Raw genomic sequence first — 22746 nt, 5'->3', positions numbered from 1 at the left:
ACTCACAAAAATTAACTCAAAATGGATTAAAGACTTAAATGTAAGATCTGAAACTGTAAAACTCCTAGAAAAAAACATAGGGAAAAATCTCTTCGACATTGGTCTTGGCAATGATATTTGGATAAGATGCCGAAAGCATAGGCAACAAAAGCAAAATTATACAAGTGATACTACATCAAATGAAAAACCTTTTCTGCACAGCAAAGGAAACAGTCAAAAAAATGAAAAAGCTATCTACAGAATGGGAGAAAGTATTTGGAATCCATGTATCTGACCAGGGGTTAATATCTAGGAGCTCGTAACTCAATAACAAAAACAAAAAACAAATAATCCAATTTAAAAATGGGCAAGAGAACTGAATAGACATTTTTCCAAAAAAGACATACAAGCGGCCAACAGGTACATGAAAAGGTGCTCAACATCATTAATCATTGGCGAAGTGCAGAGACACCACTTCACACCTGTTAGAATGGCTATCATCAAAAAGACAATAGATAAGAAATGTTGGCAAAGATGTGGAAAAAGGGGTACCCTGTACACTGCTGATGGAAAAGTAAACTGGTACAGCCGCTACGGAAAACAGTATGGAATTTCCTCAAAAAAGTAAAACTAGAACTACCATATTCTCCAGCAATCCCACTTCTGGGAATATATCTGAAGAAAGCAAAATCAGTATCCCAAAGAGATATCTGCACTACCATGTCCAGTGCAGCATTATTCGTGATAGCCAAGATATGAAAACAGCCTAAGTGTCCATTGACAAATGAATGGATAAAGAAAATGTAGTATACAATGGAATATTATTCAGCCATAAAAAAGAAGAAATCCTGCCATTTGTGACGACACAGATGAAACTTGAGGGCATTATGCTAAGTGAAATAAGCCAGACAGAGAAAGACAAATACTCTATGGTATCACTTACATGTGAAATCTAAGAAAAAAGTCAAACTTATAGAAACAGAGAGTAGAATGGTGGTTACCAGGGGCTGGTGGGTGGGGGAAATGGGAAAAGTTTGGTCAAAGGGTACAAACTGTCAGTTATAACATGAATAAGTTTGGAGGGTCTAATGTTCAGCATGGTGAAGATAGTTAATAATACTGTAATGTATACTTGAAATTTGCTTAGAAAGTAGATCGTAAGCATTCTTGCCAAAAAAAAAAAAAAGTAACTGTATGAGGCGATGGAAGTGTTAATTAACTTAATTGTGGGAATCATTTCATAATGTGTATGTATATCAAATCATTATGTTTTACACTTTAAATATATGCAATTTTATTCATCAAGTATAACTCAATTTAAAAAACCCCACAGAATGAATGCCTTTCTAACTGAAGCAGAATCTTTACAGAGGGGTGACAGACAAAACTGTTAAGTGAAGCCTGATTGTCTTAGGGCTTGGATTACAGGCTAAGGAGTTTCTGTGTCATTATTCAGGCAGTGGGGAACTACAGAAGGTTTTTAATGATGGAGCAGTGTGATAAAGGCAGACATTTGGGGGACTTCCCTGGTGGCACAGTGGTTAAGAATCCTCCTGCCAATGCAGGGGACATGGGTTTGCGCCCTGGTCCGGGAAGATCCCACATGCCGAGGAGCAACTAAGCCCATGCGCCACGACCACTGAGCCTGCACTCTAGAGTCCACGAGCCACAACTACTGAGCCCGCGTGCCACACTACTGAAGCCCACGCAGCTAGAGCCTGTGCTCTGTGACGAGAAGCCACCGCAATGAGAAGCCCGCCCACTGCAACAAAAAGTAGGCCCCGCTTGCCACAACTAGAGAAAGCCTACGCGCAGCAATGAAGATCCAACACAGCCAATAAATAAATTAATTAATTAAATAAAATAATAAAGCCAGACATTTGGGGAAAAGAGTTTGACTGCAGGCTGAGCAGATCCAGTGGGGCTTTCTTTGATAGCTCAGGTATGAGGGTCTAAGGACTGCTTGAGGGTACTGTCTCTGGGAACAGAATAGCAGATGGGAGAGACTTTGAAAAAAAAAATGACATAATAAAAGATGAGGCACAAAAGTATACAAGATGACTCAGAAAATGACAGTGGTATCTGGATCATTTGGGAGACCAAAGCGCCAAGAGCTACTTGCCCAGAGTGGACCAACAATGTTCATTATTTGGTTGACAGGATAGCAGCCCTTGTGGTTTCTGAGTAGCATTCTATGGATGGAAACATCTCTACTGAAACTGAAAGCCCCAAACCTAAGTTCTTTTATTTATTTGTTTGTTTGTTTGTTTGTTTGTTTGTTTATTTATGGCTGCGTTGGGTCTTCATTGCAGAGCATAGGCTTCTCATTGCAGTGGCTTCTCTTGTTGCAGAGCACAGGCTCTAGGCACGGGGGCTTCAGCAGTTGCAGCATGCGGGCTCAGTAGTCGTGGCGCACGGGCTTAGTTGCTCTGCGGCATGTGGGATCTTCCCGGACCAGGGCTCGAATCCGTGTACCCTGCATTGGCAGGTGGATTCTTAACCACTGCAAACCTAATTTCTAAAGTCAGGAAGCTGCCCTAAATGTGTATCTCTTGGCCAAATTGGGTTTACCTGGCTATGGCAATGAGAGAAATTAATCTTTGCTAAAGCAAAGCAAATATCAAACTTACTAAATCACAGACCTATTCACAGTAGAAACTCAGGCTGATATGCAGGGGCAAGAGGGAGATTTCATCAGAAAGAAAGAGCTCTGATTCCAGAATTGTCTATAGTCGTCCAACAATCATTTATTATGCATTTGATATTTTAGGGTTTGTGACACTTCTCAGCTGTTTACGAAAAATGAGACAGGCAACTCTCCCATTGCTAAATGATTTTGCACCACAGGAAGGAAGCACAGAACTTTGCACATTAACTTCACAGAGCTACTATGACTTGCGGAATGATGATCATGCTGACACGGACTGGGAAGTGTTGAAAGCGTAGATGATTGGGGGTGGGAGGAAGGCAAGGGTATGATGACAAACATGACCAGAGAACTCAGTAGAGATGTTTCAAAGCTAGGGATTTCGAATTGGGAATCTAGAATCACAGTAATGGATGGATGAGATCACTAAGGCAGCAGTTCTCAAAAAGGTTCATAATAATACTAAGATGTCATTTGACCTTCTCACACTCATTCCCTCTTGAGTGTAGAGTGGAGTTTTCCAGAGCTATAAGACATGCAATATCACAACAGGTTGAATGTAGAAGCAAATATGAGAATCCTGCTATTAAGCCAGACCTTAAAGATATTTGCAAAAATGTTACATAATGCCATTCTTCTCACTGTTTTTGTTTTGGAAATTATAGTTATTTTTCATAGAACATGACATTAATATTAGCAAGTATTGAGTTTATTATTGTTAATTTTATTTTTTTTAATATTTACTCATTTATTTATTTGGCTGCTTCGGGTCTTAGTTGCGGCACACAGGATCTTCGCTGCAGCATGTGGGATCTTAGTTCCCCCACTAGGGATTGAACCTGCGTTGCCTGCATTGGAAGGCGGCTTCTTAACCACTGTACCACCAGGGAATTCCCTACTATTGTTAATTTTAAATTAATTAAAATATATAAATATTTTAAAAGATTTTAATCTTTTAAAACAAACTTAAATTTTTAGAACAGTTTTAGATTTATAGAAAAATTACAAAGATAGTACAGAGAGTGCCCAGGTACCTCACACCCAGTTTCCCCTATTTTTAACATCTTACTTTCATTACAAATGTGTGGCACATTTGTCAAAATTAATGAACCAATATTGACATTATTATTATTTAATAAAATCCATATGTTATTCAGATCTCCTCAGTTTTCCCCTAATGTCCTTTATCTTTTCCAGGATCCCCTCCAGGATACAACATTACATTTAGTTGTCATGACTCCTTAGGTGCCTCTTGGCCATGACAGTTTCTCAGACTTTGCTTGGTTTTGAACGACCTTGACAGTTTTGTGGAGTGATTACTAGTCAGGTATTTTGTAGAATGTCCCTCTGAGGGAACTGGTCTGATGTTTTTCTTATAGTTAGGCTTGGGTTATGAGGAGGAAAACCTCAGAGGTGGTGTCATTTTCATCACATCGTATCAAGTGTACACACTAACAACACGACTTATCACTGTTGGTGCTCACCTTGATCCCCTGACTGAGGTCTGTCAGGTTTCTCCACTGTAAAGTTACTCCCCTCTCCCCCTCACACTCTTCTCTCTTCACACAGTTTTGTACTCCGGAAGTCACAACCTGCAGCCCTCACCTAAGGAATGGGGACCTATACTCCACCTCCTCAAGGGCGAAGTAAATTATTTGGAGTTGTTCTGTATGGGAGATCTGTCTCTTCTCCCTATATATTTACTTACTCAATCATTTATTTATATCATTATGGACTCAAGCACATTTACACTATACTTTGGGTTATAATCCAAAACTATTTTGTTGCTCAAATTGTCCAGCTTTGGCCACTGGGAGCACTTTCACTTTGGCTCTTGCGTTCGTTTTCATTTTCAGCATAGATAGATATAACCCATATAAATAAAAGCTCTTTGGGGCCCTTGATAAGTTTTAAGAGTGTAAAGGGATACTGAGACCCCGGAAGCTTCAGAAACTCTGCTCTACCGGACCCCCACCTGACCCCAACACCAGGTGTGGGCGTGGTTCTTCTGCAGGAAGAGGCTGCAGACAGGGCAGAAGCAAAGCAGGCCACACTCCCCGCACCCATGGGGACATCCACTTCTCAGTGCCACCCACTCCCTCCTAAGGTTTTCGAAGCTCACGCTGCCATGCCTTTCTAGGAAACGCCACTGCGGGGCGCACGTCCCACAGAGTGAGTCACCCACCGGAGAGTCAGGAAGGGGCAGGCATCTTGGCTCAGGCTCAGAGTTTTCCTACGCGGAGTCCGCGCCTTGGCCTGGCCTGATGGGTCTCCTCCCCACGCCAGGCTCTGTAGGCTCGCCCTCCTGGGGCACAACGGGCGTGTAGGTGTGGCGCCAGTGGAAAAGAGCGCTCCTGCGGCAGTGGCGGGGTGCGCAAGGAGGAGCTGGCGGGATCTCCAAACTTCAAAAGCGCACCCCCTATGCCCTCTACCTGCCCAATCCCCGCCGAAAGCAGCCGGACAGCTCCCCACCCTCCCCTCGCTGGCCGGGCTGGCTGAGCTGGGCCTTTCTTCTGCAAGCGCACAACGATAGACAGAGATAAACGGCTGCAGCTGGAGACCAGACTAATTGATACAATAAGTTCTACAATTGCCTCGAAAATAAGGTAATGATCTGGCAGAGGGAATGCTTTGATCTTATCAGCCAAGAAAGACCTCTCCAACTTGAAGGCCTCTAACTTGAAGTGTGAAATTCAGGGACTGCCTGCTTGCTCTCCCCTCCTCCCCCATATCCCTGCTCCCTGCCTGACACGAAGGCTTTTCCGGAAGGGATGGAAAGACCCTTCTCTGAAAATGACTGGAGAAGAAAATATGCATGGAGAAGGGGTTGCTTCTGGGCTGTTCGGGAACAGGGGGATGGCTGGAATGATTTCTCCAGGCCTAGAGAAGCTGTAGAAAAGCGGACTGGGGGTGGGGGAAGGGGGAGGAACAGACTGGGATTATGAAAACCCTGATTTGGTTCAAGCGTGATGAGGTTTCTAATACAGTGAGGGCTTGATTTGGGCTTTTGGGGCAGGAGGGGGTAACAGAGGGAGGAGAACCTTGGTCCTGCCTTCTCCAAGAATCTGCACACACACACACACACACACACACACACACACACACACACACACACACACACACACACACACACACACACACACACACCCTCTTGCTCTGCTTGCTCTGTGGGTGTCCCTGCCTGGCAGAGGCCCCAGCACAAAGAGGATTAGAGAGATGAGCTAATCTGGTTTGTATCCCAGACATGGCCCCAGAAAGGGACCTTGTCTACCCTGATGTTTAAGAGGGTAAAGGAGTGAGGGGGTCCTCCTTTTGGGGCCTGCTGGCTGACAGTATCCAAGACTCCTTCCCATTGAGGTCTGAAGGAGGCTGGAGTCCTAACTTCAGGGTGGAATTTAGAGAGCAGAGAAGCAGAACCCTCAGAAGACAGGATGGACTATGCTACAAGAAAAAAGAGATAAAGACAGAAAGAGGCCCTGACCGAGGGAAGTAGATATCCACCTTACTTGTTTCACCAGCGAGGAAATTGAGGCCAGGAGTGGGAAAGTGACTTATAGGGTCATGCAAATCATGTGTGGTTGAGCTGGGGAGAAAAAACTGAGTTCTTTCAGTCCAATGCACTTTGTACTGTGTTGGAGGGACTGCAGAAGGTGTGAGACAGAGGGCAAGAGAAAGAGAGAAACAGACACAAAGAGAAACAAAGATACACACCGAGAAAAATATAGAGAGGAAAACACACACACACACACACACACACACACACACACACACACAGTCAGAAAAGACACGGAAAGAGAGATGAGGAGAGTGAAAGAAGAATGAGAGACAGTCATACAGATTCATAGAGAGAAAGATGGAGAGACAGAGATACACACCAAGAGACAAGGAGTGACAGAGATTGAAAGAGAGACAGAGGTTCCAACAGAGGAGGAAAGGCTGTCAGATACAGACACACAAGAGAGGCAAATGAAGACAGAAAGACAAACACCAAGAGGAATAGACACAGAATGACAGAAATATGAGCCAGAGACAGACCCAGAGAGATGGAGACACGGAAGAGAAAGAGGCAGAGTGAACCAAGGAAGGCAGAGTGGGAGGGAGGCAGATAGTGGGCTCTGCAGATTGTTCCACTGGAAGCAAATCTCACTTCCAGATTGTTCTGGGGCCCAAAACAGGTGGTGGGGAGAGAAAGAGAGTTCAGTGTGTAGCCTATCTGACATAGGCAGATTGTTGGGGGGGCTGGGGCAACGTGGGACCGCCCTCCCCTGGGGTTAGGCTGGTCAGTGACCACCCAGGATCCCAGCAGCACACCCACTGGCCTCACACAGAACCTGGGCCACCCGCCCAGGATGGCTGTCAGCCCGCCCACCGCCTGGCTCCAGTCTGATTACAGCCAAAGTGCTAAAAGGCTCCAGACCCCCAGGCCCCGCCTCTACGGTCCCGCCTCCACAGGCCTCCTCTTCCCCCTTCTCCCTTAGCTCTTTTCCTTTCTCCAGGCCCCATAGGGGAAAATCTACTCCCCTGTTTGGCCACTGGCTGGGAAGAAGAGGGTCTCTGTCTCTAGCCCCGCCCCACCAAGCCCCCGTCCCTGGTTTGGGGCTGGATGCTCCTTCCTCCAAAGCCCTCTTGGCCTGGCCTCTTTGAGACACGTTCCATGCCTCGCCTGGGAGCTCATAAATACCAAGGAGAGGCCGGGTCAGGCTGTGTACAAAGCATAGATCCCCACCCCACACGACTTAAAAGCCCCTGGGTTCTTCCCAATCTCCCTACTCTTCCCCAGACACCTGCCTGGGGTGGCTGGAGAGGAAGAAACAGGAGCGGGGGGCACTAGGGGCCTGGGTGAACCTGGCCCCATTTCAAATGAGACTTTTCTAGGTTTGCAAAGAAATCTCAGGAAAGGCGTCTCAGGGCCCCTTGTGCAAGCAGCAGGCTCAGGAATTCCTTGACTCCTATCCAAACCTCCCCCCAGCCCCTTCTCGGCCTTTCTCTCTGCTCGTTACCATCCACACCACCTCCCACCCACCGGGAAAGAGAGAAGGTCATCGCCAAAGGGGCCTAGGGAAGGGGGGCCTATAAGGGGGGGTAGACCCGGGTGGAGTAAGAGCTGTTTACTCACACCCAAGCTCCCCTTAGCTCATCTCCACTCCCATCCAAGGGCCAGTAAAAATTCAAAATCATTCAGCCACACACAGCTGAGAATAGAGTGAAAAAAGATGAATCTTAGCTCTGAGTGGCCCCATGAGGGAGCAGAGCATGAGGTGAGGTACAGGGGTGAGGGAGACCCTTTTCTTTGGGGCACCCACTTTTGAGAGGGCAGGAGGCTGTGGTGCACCTTGAGGGAGGAGGAAGGTGTGCCTCTGATGGCTGGGTGGAAGTTGTCCTGCTGGCGGCCCCAGGGAGTCTAGAGGCCTGGGTGAAGGGGAGGTGTGCAGCAAACAGCAAAGCCTATCATCCCAGCCCTCAGATGGCTTTATTGTATTTGCATGAAAATGCCTTGGGGGTAAGACCCTTTCACTCCTTCTGTGTCATTTAGGATGCCCTGGCCAGCGCTGGGCGCACAGCAGGACCGGGGTAAGTGACCTGACTCCAGGCAGGGCCCTTCAGACCAGAACTTGACTCCCAAGTCAGTGACTCCTCCCCCAGCTCCCATTTCGGGTGGAGTAGGGGTGGGGGATGGGAGGGAGAAGCAGGTCAGGCACTAAGCCTGAGCCTCTGGCCTTGACCCTCTGCCTGGAAGCCCCACAACAGGCCCTTGCGTGAGGAGCCGAGCTCTCCAGTAGAGTCTAGGACCCTGAGACTGGAAGTTTATTTTGAGATTTGAAGTCCAAAGTGGCAGATCCCAGAAAACCTCTTCTCTGGCTCCGTATTTGTTCTCTAGTTAAGTGGTTGAGTGCAGCTCTTGCAGTCAGCTGGCTCCTGCAGCCTGGGCTTCCTCCTGTGCAGCTGGGGGCTCAGAGGGGAGGGGAAGAAGAAGGAGCAAAGCGCCATACTGGGTTGTCCACTCTAGGGCAGAGGTAGCCTGTAAGCATTGGGGAAAAGTCTTGTTCCCTCACCCACTTCCCTCCCTCCTGGATCTGCTGATGTTTCTGGGGGCCCCCTTAGCTCAGCAACATGCTTTAATAGTTGAGCATCTATGTTATGCCAAGACACCGTCCCACTTGACTTTGAAGACAGCTGAAGCCAAACAAGGGGCCTCATAAGTGAGTTTGGGGCCCATGTGGGCGAGTCCACCCAAGGTTAGGGCTGATGTGATCATCTCTAGCTCCCCACCCTGCAACCTCAGGCCCAGATGTAGGAATAAACACAGGGCCAGAGTCACACCCAGGCCTGCGCACACAGGGGAGTCTGAGAGAGGCTGCCAGAGCTTGCAGAGCTTATAGACTGCTGCCCAGCATCAGGGTGGGGCTGGGCTGGGAGGAGGTGACAGAATGGTCCCAGGAAAGGGGCTTGGCCAGGAATGAGCCTGGGCCCATTCCTCTTTCCACCTGACCCTCTCAGGGAAGCTCAGTATAGAGTCTGCTTCTTTTAAGCAAACGGAAGGGCCAACTGGAGCCTCCCAGACTGAGAGAGAGAAGGGGAGGGGAAGGGGAAGGTTGGCAGGGAGGATATGGCCAGCATGTGGACCCTGCCTGGTCTCTGTATTCGCCCCTCACTCACTCCCGTCCAACTCCAATCCAGCCCCCATTTTCTACCTCCCCCCCGAGGGTGGGCACCTTGTCTCCTGCATGACCTAGACTACCGCCGTTACCTATCTGGACTCCTCTCCTCCTCCCTAGCTCACTCTGCACACCAGCCCACTCCCAACTGAGGGCCTCTGTGCTGGCTGTTCCCTCTGCTTGGCATCCTCTTCACCAAGAATCTACCTGGCTTGTTCTCTCACTTCCTTCAAGTCTTTGCTTGAATGTCCTTAATGGGGCCTACCCTGATCATTCTAGTTACACCTCCATTGTTTCCCACTGTACTTATCACTTTCTAAGATGCTATATGTTTTACTTATGATGTTTACTGTTTATTGTCTATCTTCTCCCAATATAAGTTAAACTCCACACGGGCAGAAATTGTTCGTTTTGCTTTGTTCACTAATGTGCCTAGCACAGTCTGGAACATGGTAGGGAATAAATATTTGTTGAATGAATGAATTCACTTCGCCCCCTGCTACAGAAAGTGAGATAAAGGGGTGAGAGATGTGGAGAGGGGATAAAGGTCTCTCTCAGCCCTTCTCCCTCACATCTGCCTCGGGGACGTCTGCAGCGAGCTGCGCCCTGTCGCTAACACTCCGGAGTCTCTAACAGCGACCCCCACCCCCAAGAACTGACAGTGTCTGGGGTTGAAGGGGCTGGGCAGTTTCCCGGGCGTTGTTTACACCAGGGCTTTATAGTATAGATAAATCACGGGGAGAGGCACGAAAGACACCTGGGAATGAGAGGCTAGGCAAGAGAAACTGAGTCTGGAGAAGCGGTTGGGGCCGGACGCCAGGCGGACTCTGGAAGTTGGAAGATCCAGGGTTTTTTAAAAAGAATTTTTAGGTCTCAGTAAGGGCCACCCTGCCTCCAGAAGCTCTACCTGCCGGCCTGGGAAGTGCGGACGGAAGAGGGGAGTCAATTTCTACAACCAGAACCTCCCCACCCCTTCCCAATTTACCACGCCTCCAGGCGGTTGGGGTGCTGGCGGAGGGAGGGAAGGGAGCAGTGGGAAAGAGGAAGGGTGGAAAGGCGAAGGAGAGAAATGGCTCCGGGGCTTCCACTCTCTCAGCAGGACCCCCACCCTGGCCTCTGGTTCGGGAAAGCTGCCCAGCTGTTTCTGATTCTTTCGTACTCGCAGCCCCGCCCGAAGGGGTGGGGGACCGAAGCATCGGGAAAGCTGGGAGAGAGTAGGCTCTGCCGAGCCCGGGCGGCCAAGGGCGGGGAGTCCGCGTCGGGTCCTCAGGTGTGCCGCTCCGCTTTGGCCGTCGATTCCCGGTCCACAGGCCGGAGGGAAGCGTCGGGTCCGGGCAGGCGGGCGAGAGCTATGTCTAAACATTGTGTGCGGGGGCCTGGGGGTGGGGGGTGGGAATGCGGTGGGCAGCGGGCCGGAGGAACCAGGGGCAGCGAGCCGTAGATGAGAGAAGCCCCTACCTGAAGTCTGCTGCCCGTGGCGACCCCCGTTGGCAGCGTTGGAAAGGGAGTTAAGATTCTCCCGCAACTCCCCGTGGCAGAGATTCTACCCATTTCACAGAAGCGCAAGAACGGAGAGAGAACCCGAGGAAATGACTGAGTCCTCTGTGGCTCACTTCAGTGTCACTGTAGGTTAGATGACAGGGGAAAGTGTCTGCAGCCCCCCTCACTCGGCCCTCCAGGCCATCACCCACGGAGGTTGGGGTTGCCGAATGAAGGGCGCTAGGACCCGGTGGCGCGGCGTGGGCAGGGACTGGGCGCTCCGGGCGGCGAAGGGCGCCGCTGCGCCCCGTCGCGTCCCGCCCGAGCAGGTGGGGGCGCGGCGCAGTGCTAGGGGCGCCGAGGGGCGGAGGCGGCCGCCACACCTAGGGCGCTGCGGGGCGCCCAGGGCTGGCGCGGGCGGAGCCGTCCTGAGGGCCGCGCGTGTCCCCGGCCTCGGCCCCGCCCCGCGCCGTCCAATGAGAGCCCGAGGCCGGAGGAGCTGTCGGCACACTCTGTCCGCAGCCCGACTCCGCGCCGCCGACCCCCTGCCACTGCATCTCAGCCCAGGCAGCGTGCCCCAGGTCCCGAGCTCGGCGCGGCGTCGTAGGCTTCCGGATACCGCTCCCTGCGCCCCTCTCCGGGACCTGGCGCCCGGGCTTCTGGACTCTAGGTGCCCTTAGGTCCCCAGCCGCCGGCGAGACTTATGGCCCCCCAGGGGGGTGAAGTGGGAGCAGCCTGAGTACCCTCAGCCGGTGCCCCGTCCACGCCCCTCCGGGCCGCGTGGCGGGAGGCTTCGGGGAGCTATGCTGAGGCCGGGTGGTGCGGAGGAAGCCGCGCAGCTCCCCTTTCGGCGCGTCCGCGCCCCTGTCTCCGCGCCCGCGCCTAGACCCACGGGCCCCGACGGCTCTCGGGCTTCGGCCCGCCTAAGTCTTGCTTGCCTTCTGCTGCTGCTGCTGCTGCTGACGCTGCCGGCCCGCGTAGACACGTCCTGGTGGTGAGTGTGGCTCTCAGAGTTGGGAGGGTGAGGTGCTGGGTTAGTGAGGCCGGACGCGCCCAAAGGGAATATACAGCTCCCAGCACCCGCTGCTCAGGAGACCAGGTTGTCGCTTTGACGGAGTCTGAGACGATCCGTGCAGGGCTGTCACTGAAGTCGCGGAGGGGCGCAGGGGGGGCGGGGAGTGGATAAGGGGGCGCCGCTCCTTCCCCGTCCGGTGATGAGGGCGCTGGGTATTTGGAAAAAGGACGCCCGGTAATCGAGGCTTCCCAGACCCCCTCTATTTCAGCTCAGTCCTCTTAGGGCAAAAGCTACCTTACGAGTTTCTCTCAGGATGGATTCAAGGAACCAATCGCCCATACGGGGCCGCGGTGGCCGTCCAAGAGGGCCTCCTGATCCCCTAAGGTTGGCCCCCCACCCGGGGGAGAGGAGAAAGGGGCAGCTGGCAAGGGCGGACGAGCCTCTCGTTAGTCTACCCTCACCCCATAATGCAGTAAGGCTTTGGTGAGGCAGGAGCACCCAGCGGAAGGTTTAGAAATGGAATTGAGGCAAAAACTACCCCCAGTAACTCCCACAACTAAAACAAACAGAACACTTGGGTTTGCATACTTTAGACATTCAGTCTCTGTTTGAGGATCTCACTTCGAACCTTGATATCTCCCTCCCTTCTTCCTTCTTTTCCTTCCCCAGATGGTCCCATCTCCCATTTTTCCCCTCCAAGAACTAGCGGCTTCTAGAGTCCCAAAGCATTAAGAGATCCTCTCCTCAGATTTCCTGCAGGCCGTAAGAGTCCGGACACTTCACAAGACGGCAGATGAGGCAAAAGGAATTAAAAATCCACTGGGTATCTATTCTTTTCTGATTCCCTTCCCCACGAAAGCTCTGGATGGCACTCATCGTTTTCTCCCAGAAGAAAAGAGCTGCTCTCTCTCCTCCCCCACCTTCTGTGGGCTGAGTAGGGGGAGAGTGGGACTGAGAAATGACTCAGTCCTCGTCTTTCCTCTTCACCCCCCAATTAAACTGGCCGCTTGGACTGGGCTATTGCCCCTCTCTACCCATGCAGTGCCCCCGTTCCTTTCCTTACTTTGCCCCTCCCCCCAATCCTCCCCTCCTCCACAAAGTGTGGTCTCTTTTCCCCTTGCACCCTGTGGCTTCTCTCCTCCGGATTTGGAATCTTGGCTGGAAGGGTGAGGGGTAGCTGGCTGAGGGGCCAGCGAGCTTGGGCTGCAGATTCCTATCATTTCAAGATGCAACTTTCTCCATCCCCATCACCCCCCCCACCCCCCGTTTTTCCTGTTTCAGGAAAATCTCTCCTTTGGATCTTTTTTATCTCTGCAGTGTTGGGGAAGGCAAGGAGGGGGGTTCTGGATGGGGGAGCAGGGAGGCCCATATTTTACATCTGGCTTGAAACATTCCTTTAGAAAGGGAAAAGCAAGATGGGGACGAGGAGAAAAGCCTTTCAAACTTCAGAGTGAGATTAAAGCCACCCTTTACCTTCATGGTCTCAGTCTGGCTGGGGACTTGTATCTTCAGAGGCCCTGTAGAGAAAGGATGAAGTGACCACTGTGCATCTTTATCCATTCCAGATGACAATTTGCTTTTAGTGACTCTTGATTGCTTCTTACCAATTTGGGAGGCAGTCTTGGTCCACATGGTGTTTAGGTGAGGAAGTGTCACTCTGGTAATTTCAGCATCCTGGTAGTGGTTCCTAAAAACCCAATTGGGGTTCTTCCTAGTCCCCATTTTGCCCCCTTGGCTACTCCTTCTCCCTTTTCCTTTCTCCCTCTACTACTCTCCCCCATGTGGTTCATATTAAAGATTTTGGAAAAACTCCTGGGTGGAAGAGCTAGCTAGGGAGGGAGGCGGGCGGGTGATACAGAGGGATTCAGCAGTCCCTGTGAAATGGAGGAAGGCAGCAACAGGGCCAGGATGGGCAGTGAGTGCACAGGTCATTTCAGTCTCCTTGCCTCACAGGGGTCATAGCTGCAGGCCCCAGATGCCTGCCTCAGTGGTCAGTCACTTCTGGGATAAAGTAGAAAGCTGCTTTCCAAAAGCAGGTCAGGCCCCAAGGTGATTATCTCTCTTTCTCTTAGGAAAAAACCCCAGCAAGATTGATATTCTGTACAACCCCCTGAAGAGATGCCTGTTGACTCTGTTTGTGTCCATGTTCCACTCAGGAGCAGAATGTCATCACTATCACCAGCTAACAGTCTGATCTTCCTCGCAGCGCTTCCCCTTACTCTCCAACCACTCCCTTCCTCTCCCGACCTTTAACTGAAGGAGGAAACGGTCTCTTCTTAATCTATGAAAAACAGAACAAGAAATAGGGGTCTCCTGGCATGTGCCTCCCTGTACTATTTTGTATTCTGCAGGGGCTGGGATGTAGGGAATCACAAGAGCAGGACTGTGTTCAGGACTGTGGATTTACAGAAGGAGGAACAAAGTGATATCATGACATTAACATTATTGGTTTTTTTGTTTTTTGGGCCATGCCCGGAGCTTATGGGATCTTAGTTCCCAGACCTGGAGCGACCTGGACCGCCGGGGAATTCCCCGACATTAACATTATTGTTATCAACCACAGCTGCCATTTAATGAGCCCTTCCTAAGCTCCAGACACTATGGCTAAGCACCTATAAGCATCATCTTTTTCAATACCCAAAATAATCCAGTGAGGCAGATAATATTATTATCCCCATTTCACACATGAAGAAAGTAAAGGATAGGAAGGGCATAGTACGAAATTCAAGTTCACACCAATTTTGGAGCCAGATTGGTCTACTCCTGGTTAATAAGCATTGTGTGCCTCTCTTACGCTTGGAATTGAAAATGAGCTTGGACTTTGGCGTCAGATGTCCTTGGTTCACCCCAGTTCTCCTCTGACTAGCCCTGATGGACAGAGCTGGGTATTGTTAATCTTAGTGACCTCAGTTTCTTCACCTGTAAAATGGAGATCTCTCTCTCTCTCTCTCATAGGATTTTTGTGAAGAAAAATGTTTTGTGAACTGTAAAGTATCATATAAATGATATTGTATTAACATATTTAGGGAGAATAATAGTTTTATCCTTGTGTTCAAAGTCCTATATGGGCTGAGCTAAACCATGTACATGCACTAAGGACTGTAAAAGAAAGGGGGTAAATAAAAAAGAGGACCCCTAGCCTCATTAAAAAGACACAAACCTAAAACATCTGCAATGTCCACAAGGAATAAAGCTATAATTGAAATGAAGCTTATGGCTAGCTAGGAGGAGAGGGGAGTTGGGGATAAATCAGAGCGGTCAGGTTTTGTTTTTTTCACCAAATAGTTATTAAGTACCTGCTTTGTGCCAGACATTGTTCTAGGTACTGGGGATACTGAAGTGAACAAAACAGACAAAACTCCCTGCCTTCATAGAGCAGCATGTCCTAATCACCTGAGGAGGTTGGTATAATGCCAGTTCAGTAGGGCTGGAATGGGGCCTGAGGCTCTGCATTTCTAACAGGTTCCCAGGAGATGCTGATACTGCTGTTCTGGGGACCACACTCTGAGTAGCAAGGAGCTAGAACAGGGCATGAGTCACTTTGTCAAAGGAAGGGGTATGAATTGGTCAAAAGCAGGTAAAGAGAGCATTCTGGAGCAGGAAGCTGGGAAGGAAGTAAAAACCTCTGGAAGGGAAACAGAGCTACAGAGTCAGGGGCATCTCACCCTTCTACCAGCCCATCAGCTGGGAGATGCCTTAAATATCTTTGTGCCCCTAACAGATGAGCTCAGTGCTTGGCACATGGTAGGCATTTTGTAGGCACGTGCTGAATTGAGAGGGGGATGGGCTGGGCCTCTGGCTGCCTTGCTGGAGGCCCCCACGCTGACTGCAAGGTGCTGACCACTGGTCAGGAGGCAAGTGCCCTGCTCTGCAGAATCTTGAAGCAGCTACTTAGTGGGATAAGGGTGGTAGTAAAGAAAATTATCTTCCCGTCTTACTGAACAGATGTTCCCACGCTCAGTGAGGCTGTAACAAGAAGGACCGATGTGGGCTGCAGCAGAATGGAGTTAAGTCAGACCACAGGAAGGACTTTTTACCAGGGTTTGGCCTGCCCCACTCCACACTGTCTCACGAGGGCTGGATTACTGGTCTCCCATTCCCATCCAACCCCCGTCTTCCCAAGCCCCAGTAAAAAAAAAAAAACAACAACAAACACCCATTGCGTAGAGCAGTACTCCGGGGTGAACTGAGGAAGCAGAATGGTGGTGAGACAGGGACGGGCTCCAACTCCAACGGTCTTGATTCTCCAAACAAAGCACCGCAGCAGTGGGTGTAACTCCCGGCTGTGCGTCAGGCAGCCCTTTCCGGCCTGGCCCAGCCCAGGGTGTTTATTTTGTTTGTTCCTGGAAGCTGTTGCCCTGATGGACAGTGCTGGGGACGCTGATTCCATGGGATTTGTTAGTGGTGGACCAGCCCTCTCACCCCTCCCTGGGACAGATGGGCCCCATCAGCCCTGCTGAATTCCAGAAGAGGCAAACATCAGCCCTCCTTGTGTTTGAGTTGGTATCACCAGTGGTGATCCAGTCTGTGGGTGAGGGCCGGGTTTGCGAATGCAGGGGGCGGCGGGGGGAGTGTTGTAGAGAACATAGAGCCCAGGGCAGTCCAGCTTTTCCCTTCTCCCCACTGGCTGCCCTCCCTTCTCCTCACCCACTTCTAGGCCCACTTTGGGGCCCTTCCCAAACCACAGGCTCATTCACAGCCCAAACCAAATCTTTTCTGTCTGTAGCAGCAACTGCCCTCCATGGTCCCCACCTGTTCAGAAAAGGGGAGAGAAGGCGTCCCTTTGATGTGTTAGGACAGGAGAATAGAGAATTCCCAGCAAATCAAGGCATGTATGTGCTGGGTGCTGGAGAGATGGAAAGGGAGTGAGAAGTGGGTGTATGGGTCAGATCTCATTTGGTGGCCTTGTGGGGAGAAAAGGTGATGATGAACTCCTGTCCTCTCTCTGAAATGTTCTTCCTGAGGCTTGTGGTGGAGTCCAGGGCTAAAAAGTGTTTGAATGAAGAAAAACTACTTCCTTGAGAGAATTGAGAATGACTCTAGCAACTCACCTATCTTTTATTAGCTCACCCAATTGATCTTCTTATAATTGTTCACATTGGGCAGATTGGGGACTGGAATATGGGGAGTGTCACCCTGTTGCTTAATATTGGTCTTTGGTTTCCCACTGCAAACAGCCCTCTGCCCATGCAGATTCATCCCGGACATTATGCCCTGTAAGTTGGGAAGGATGATTTTGAAAGACTCATTAGTTGAGAAAGGTCATGGGACCTTGAAACAAAGGGTGTGGGGAGGAGAGTTGGGGTGGGGGGGTCTTCCTCCCCAGACCTCGGGATTGGGAATGAGGACTCTTAGCTACACGGGTCTGACTAGAGCTGTAAACGTCACTCAAAATTGCCCACTGTATCTCTTCCCACTGACTCCTCCCTGTCTCCATCCTTCTCCCATACCATGTCTTTATGGACCAGCAACGCAGGACGTGCCTCTGACACGTGGGTGTAACAATGTTGTATCAGACTCTAGTTTTATTAAGTTTATTTTTCCATGAGGCTTTTAATGTTTATTAAATAAACAGGCAATGGGGTTTGTGTGACATGCCCACAGCTTCTGTGTATGTGACACATGCCTAGCCTGTGTTCTGGGAGTGTGTGTCATTTTTGCCTTTGGCTGGGGAACTGGTAATGGTGGGAGACCACTCAATTACTCTCTCTGCAACTGCTTAATTATTTCTCCAGAGCTTGTGAGGATCGGTTCTCCCCATCGGCCTTGGGGAATATCGGCCTTGGTTGGAGGAAGGGGAAGGAACCTCTCAAGGTTTGAATGCCAAACCTTTCCCCTCCTTATTCCCCTCCTAATGCAGAATAAAGCCAGGATGCTCTGACAGGGCCATCTCCACCTTGCAGGTACATCGGGGCGCTGGGGGCCCGAGTGATCTGTGACAATATCCCTGGTCTGGTGAGCCGGCAGCGTCAGCTGTGCCAGCGTTACCCAGACATCATGCGCTCGGTGGGCGAGGGTGCCCGAGAATGGATCCGAGAGTGTCAGCACCAGTTCCGCCACCATCGCTGGAACTGCACCACCCTGGACCGGGACCACACTGTCTTTGGCCGTGTCATGCTCAGAAGTAGGGGCCTCTTCCACCCTGCCCCAGCTCCTTCTCTTTCTATGCTTGGGGTGGTGAGTGGGTAGGATAGGCATGAGCCCCTCTCTCCTCTCCTGCACACAACTTCATAATCAGAGTAAGAACTGTGGGCAGAGCCCAGGATACAGTTGGAAACAGACCCTCAGTACCTTAGATATGTAGGCAGTGGCCCCTTTAAATCCCAGTGTTCTGGGATGATGCGTCAAAGGAACAGCATTCCCTGGTACCTCCATCCTTCTTCCTCCCTTTTCCTTCCCCTCCCCAACCCCCAGCCTGCGGACATCCATGCACTGTAAGGCTGAGGACTGGAAATGGCTGCTCTGTTCTTACCGACACCATTACTACCCTCACCCCAACACTCCCAACACTGTAATAATGGGAGCAAGGGAAAAACAGAAAGGTGATATGTAAATATTTGGAGAGTCAGCGGCTTGGACCTGGCTCAGCAAAAGAGCTAAGCAGAGCTAAACAGTAAGCTAGCAGAAAGGGAATGAGATGAGAATGTGGAGGTGTCAGAGGGACAAGAGTGATGATTCATCAATCCCCAAGAGCAGGGAAGGAAGAAAGCAGGCTGGGGAAAGTAGCATATCTCTTCAAATAGGAGGACCCCTGGGCTGGGGTCTCCATTGTAGGGGAACTGTCCAGCAGAGTGGGCCTGAAAAGGCCTGGAATGTGGACTAAGGCTGGCTTTGCTAAGCCAGGGTTGGCACTCAGTGGGAGGGAATGATTCACTGTCAAACTTTTCAATGGATGGACCCAGGGAGTTTGGAAGGAAACAGGAGTACAGGTCAGCCCAAGAGGTCAGACATACAAAGAAGTGGGTAGAGAGTTGTGAGGGCTGAGGGGAAGAGGTCAGATTCACTGGGGAATGCTCTTGGAAGGGAAGGGTACCTTGAATAAAGGAGGTACAGGGGTTGCCCTGGGAAAGAAAAGGAGAAGAGGTTTCAGAGTTGAAGGTTGTGTGGGCTAAAGAAGGGGACAGACAAGGGCCTCTTTCCTGAAACACACTTCTACCTTTCTCTCTCTAGGTAGCCGGGAGGCAGCATTTGTATATGCCATCTCATCAGCAGGGGTGGTCCATGCTATCACTCGTGCCTGTAGCCAGGGTGAACTGAGTGTGTGCAGCTGTGACCCCTACACCCGTGGCCGACATCATGACCAACGTGGGGACTTTGACTGGGGTGGCTGCAGTGACAACATCCACTATGGTGTTCGTTTTGCCAAAGCCTTCGTGGATGCCAAGGAGAAGAGGCTTAAGGATGCACGGGCTCTCATGAACTTACATAACAATCGCTGTGGTCGCACGGTCAGTACTCATGTCTGTGCATGTACATTCATATTGGCTGGGAGTGGCCAGTATGTATGATCATGGAGTAAATGTGAAGGTGGAAGCACTGAAGGCTTCTAGATTACTTCCAAAAGCCCCAACCCCTGGAACAGGAGCAGTAAATGCAAGGGACCTTAGGAATGCCTAGGTTCAACCTGGAGCATAAAGAGTCTTCACATAGGTGGAAATTAGGGAAAGGTGGAGAAAAGAAGGGAAATAACTTTTTAAGAAAGAAAAGAATCACCTCCTAAAGTCTGAGGAGGATAAAAGCTTGTTCTAGTCAGTGCACTGGTCTTTGAGCACTTCCTATAGGCCTAGTACTGTGCTGGAAAATGACATGCAACAAAAGCAGAAGGCATGGTACCTTGAACTCTAAAACACATGAAAAATAGAGGATGTGCCATAATTATGAACAGAATCCTGGGGCTTTAAAGTTCAAGTGGGCTATCATGAAAAGGAAAGCACTGTTGGTCTAGGAAGGTTTCCTGGAAAAAGAGGTTCTTGAATTTGATCGGGAAGAATGGGTGGAATCTGACTGGGGAGAGGACAACCGATGGCTCCACTAGCCAAACAGGGCCAGGGCCAGCAGACCTCAGGGCACTCATGCTTTTAGTCCTAGGGATGACCATAAAGTACCCTGACTGGCTGCCTTTCCCTTGCCTGCCTCCCCACCTCCCAGGCTGTGCGGCGGTTTCTGAAGCTGGAGTGTAAGTGCCATGGCGTGAGTGGCTCCTGTACTCTGCGCACCTGCTGGCGTGCACTCTCAGACTTCCGCCGCACAGGTGATTACCTTCGGCGGCGCTATGATGGGGCTGTGCAGGTAACGGCCACCCAGGATGGCGCGAACTTCACGGCAGCCCGCCAAGGCTATCGCCGTGCTACCCGGACTGACCTTGTCTACTTTGACAACTCCCCAGACTACTGCGTCTTGGACAAGGCTGCAGGTGAGTAAGGAAAGTAGGTAGAGAGAGACATGGAGCCCTGGTTTTTAGTGCAGGCACCTCTAGTTAATCATGGTCTCAGGAGTTAGGGAAGGAGGTTGGAGGAGCCAGTCAGATGTGAAAACCTTGTAATAAGATTGTTGATTTATGCCTCAGTCTGCCAGGCCCAAAGCTGCCTAGAGAGGAGAGGACACCGAAATCCTTGAGGCCTGAGGTCATCTATCCTTTATATTCCCAGCATCTGGGATATAGTAGGTACTACTAAGTGAATGTTTAAGTGAATCACCCATTTCAGTACCAAACAATGTATGGGCTATACAGAAGCATAAGATACAGACTAAGTTTTGGCTCTTTACAATCTAGCTAAAGAAATGAGATATAACAGGTAGACAAATGCAACTGCAAAAGAGAGAAATTAAGAAAAGTTTACTTGAAAATGTGGAATTTAAGCTGTTTCTTAAAGTGTGGGGATCATCTGGATAGCTACAGAGAAGAACAGGTGGATATTCTCTACACATGAGTAGAGTGGTAGGTGGGAAAGCACATGATCTGTTCTAGGAACAGAGAGGAGATTAATCTGACTGAGTGAAGGTTTTGGGTAAGGGAGATTAAAGACAGAAAGGTAGTAGGAAATACACCACGAATGACCTTGAAAGGGCTTATCCAGTGTGCTGCCACTGAAAATTCTAAAATGGAGTTGGGGAAGCAAGGAGAGAGGAGATCCCTACCCAAGGCTAACCATGAGCAGAAAGCAGCAAATCATTCTTGAATGTGTTCCATATATTTGTGGTGGAATTCTTGGGAATGCTGGAAGGTGACGTGGTGTTCCCCTAAAAGAGTGGAAGCTAACCGTCTTGGCTCATATTTCAGGTTCAGATAGGTTAGACTAGGAACAACCTGCTATGCAACAGAACTGCTCTTCCCCTGGTTATTGTTATGAGCTCCCAGACTCTTCTCTGTAGTCTCAGCAGTCAGGACCTCGGTGAGGGGAAGCCAAGACCCTCAGCTGTCTTCCATACTATTTGTTTTCACCTATCACTGTCATTCCTGGCGAAGCAATTAGCTTGGAGCAAAACTGGGCACAGAAACAGGGTGGGGCTCTACCCAAGACACACAGAAAGTAGTCTGTGTACTTTGAAGGGTGCTAGGAGAAAAAAGGTTGAGAAAGCACTTCTGATTCTCCTGGTGATTTCCTGCCACTAAATTTGTTTTCTTCCCACGTGGTGTAATTCAGAGGGCTACTCTCTAAATGCCTAGAAATAATTCCACAACACCCAGGGTGTAAGCCTATGCTGTCATCCTAAAATGCACCTTTGGGGAAGGATCTTTGGAGTCAGGAGGGAGGATGAGTCATATGTGTGTTGGTTGTTCTCAGAGGCATAAAATAGGGCTCATAAAACCCACAGTGGAGCCTGGAATTCAAAGGGTACAAGTCATCCCAGAAGGGAGTATGGAGCCAGGAATTCCCTCCAAAGCAGTACTGCCCCACTGAACTTTCTGTGATGATAGAAATGTTCTACATCTGTGCTCGCCAATACAGTAGCCACTTAGTTACATGTGATTATTCAGCACTTGAAATACAGCTAGTGTGACTGAGGAGCTAAGTATTAAAATTTATTTAATTTTCATTAACTTAATCTAAATGACCACATTTGGCTAGTGGCTACTACCATTGGACTGCTTGGCTCCAGAGTGTAGAAGAGGCTTCTGGTGCACAAGAGAATGACGTTAAGACCTAGCCCTTGAAATTAGGCGGATAACATATATAGTAGACCTAGTCAGCCTACACTCTAGAGCAGTGGTCTCTTAACATTTTGGCTTGTATACTCCTATCATTAAAAAAAAAATCTGAACATGTGCCTCCAATATATGTATATTTACTTATGAATTATATCTATGTTTCACTGTACTAAAATGTACATTATAAAACATACATACAAAGTAGATATTTTAAATTGATGAGCTCAAAAACAAATATAGAAGTACTAGCATTTTCTATCCATATTCAGTGGAATGTGGAGACTACTGCTATAGAAATCAGTTAATTTATTCATACCCTTCTTGAACCCCCAGGCTAGTTATGTTCCTATCTCTGGGAAAGAGGTGAAGTAGATATGCTCTAGGATCCGTCCCATCTAAAATTCTATGATTTTGTGATCTGCTGGCAGCATCTCTTTTGCAAAAATCAGTCAGAATGAGGTTGTGAGCATTCTCTGGGCAGGGGGAATAACGCAATCCCTATCCTTCAAGGGTTCCTACCATAAGGGGTAAGGCAAGGGATATTCTTTAGGAATTCCTTAGGGAGAAGCCTCCTGCCAGTAATGCTTATCAGTTCGCCCCCTCAGTTGATCAGAGATTATAGATACAACTATCTACTGAGTTAGGTGCTATTATAAGAAAACTAAAGCCCAGAGAGATCAACTAACTTGCTAGATCACACAACTAAGAAGTGTAGAATTAGGTTTTAATCCTAGACAATTTGACATCAGGCACATGCATTTAATTTTTAATGGCCATACTGTACTACTTTCTTGTATAGTACAACTTAATGAAATATAAA

General features: G+C 49.6%; 2 protein-coding genes across 17 annotated transcripts in view; one reads left to right on the top strand and one right to left on the bottom strand.

Moving 5' to 3' along the window:
* The window catches only part of ST7L (suppression of tumorigenicity 7 like), a 153761-nt gene that overhangs the window by 43774 nt on the left and 87241 nt on the right, over window positions 1–22746 (bottom strand). The window contains exon 15 of one of the 11 annotated variants that reach the window (XM_082458585.1): window positions 12453–13293. The exons of the other annotated variants lie outside the window; for them this stretch is intronic. Coding sequence (XP_082314711.1) covers window positions 13285–13293 — 9 coding nt within the window. The 3' untranslated portion in view covers window positions 12453–13284. Of the gene's footprint in view, window positions 1–12452; window positions 13294–22746 lie in introns of those variants that run through there. 11 annotated transcript variants of the gene reach the window in all.
* Window positions 3449–22746, top strand: part of WNT2B (Wnt family member 2B) — an 80408-nt gene continuing 61110 nt past the window's right edge. Inside the window, exons 1-5 of one of the 6 annotated variants that reach the window (XM_082459582.1) lie at window positions 7897–10437; window positions 10724–11755; window positions 17680–17900; window positions 18947–19224; window positions 19925–20189. In XM_082459582.1, coding sequence (XP_082315708.1) covers window positions 11565–11755; window positions 17680–17900; window positions 18947–19224; window positions 19925–20189 — 955 coding nt within the window. In that variant the 5' untranslated portion in view covers window positions 7897–10437; window positions 10724–11564. Of the gene's footprint in view, window positions 5233–7896; window positions 10438–10723; window positions 11756–17460; window positions 17591–17679; window positions 17901–18946; window positions 19225–19924; window positions 20190–22746 lie in introns of those variants that run through there. The other 5 variants (XM_082459585.1, XM_082459587.1, XM_082459584.1 and 2 more) reach the window with 5 other exon arrangements.

The sequence above is a fragment of the Balaenoptera physalus genome, assembly GCF_965194825.1.
Source record: "Balaenoptera physalus genome assembly, chromosome: 1".
Taxonomy (NCBI): Eukaryota; Metazoa; Chordata; class Mammalia; order Artiodactyla; family Balaenopteridae; genus Balaenoptera; species Balaenoptera physalus.
Note: the sequence above shows the minus strand (reverse complement) of the source record. Positions and strands in the feature narration are given on the sequence as shown.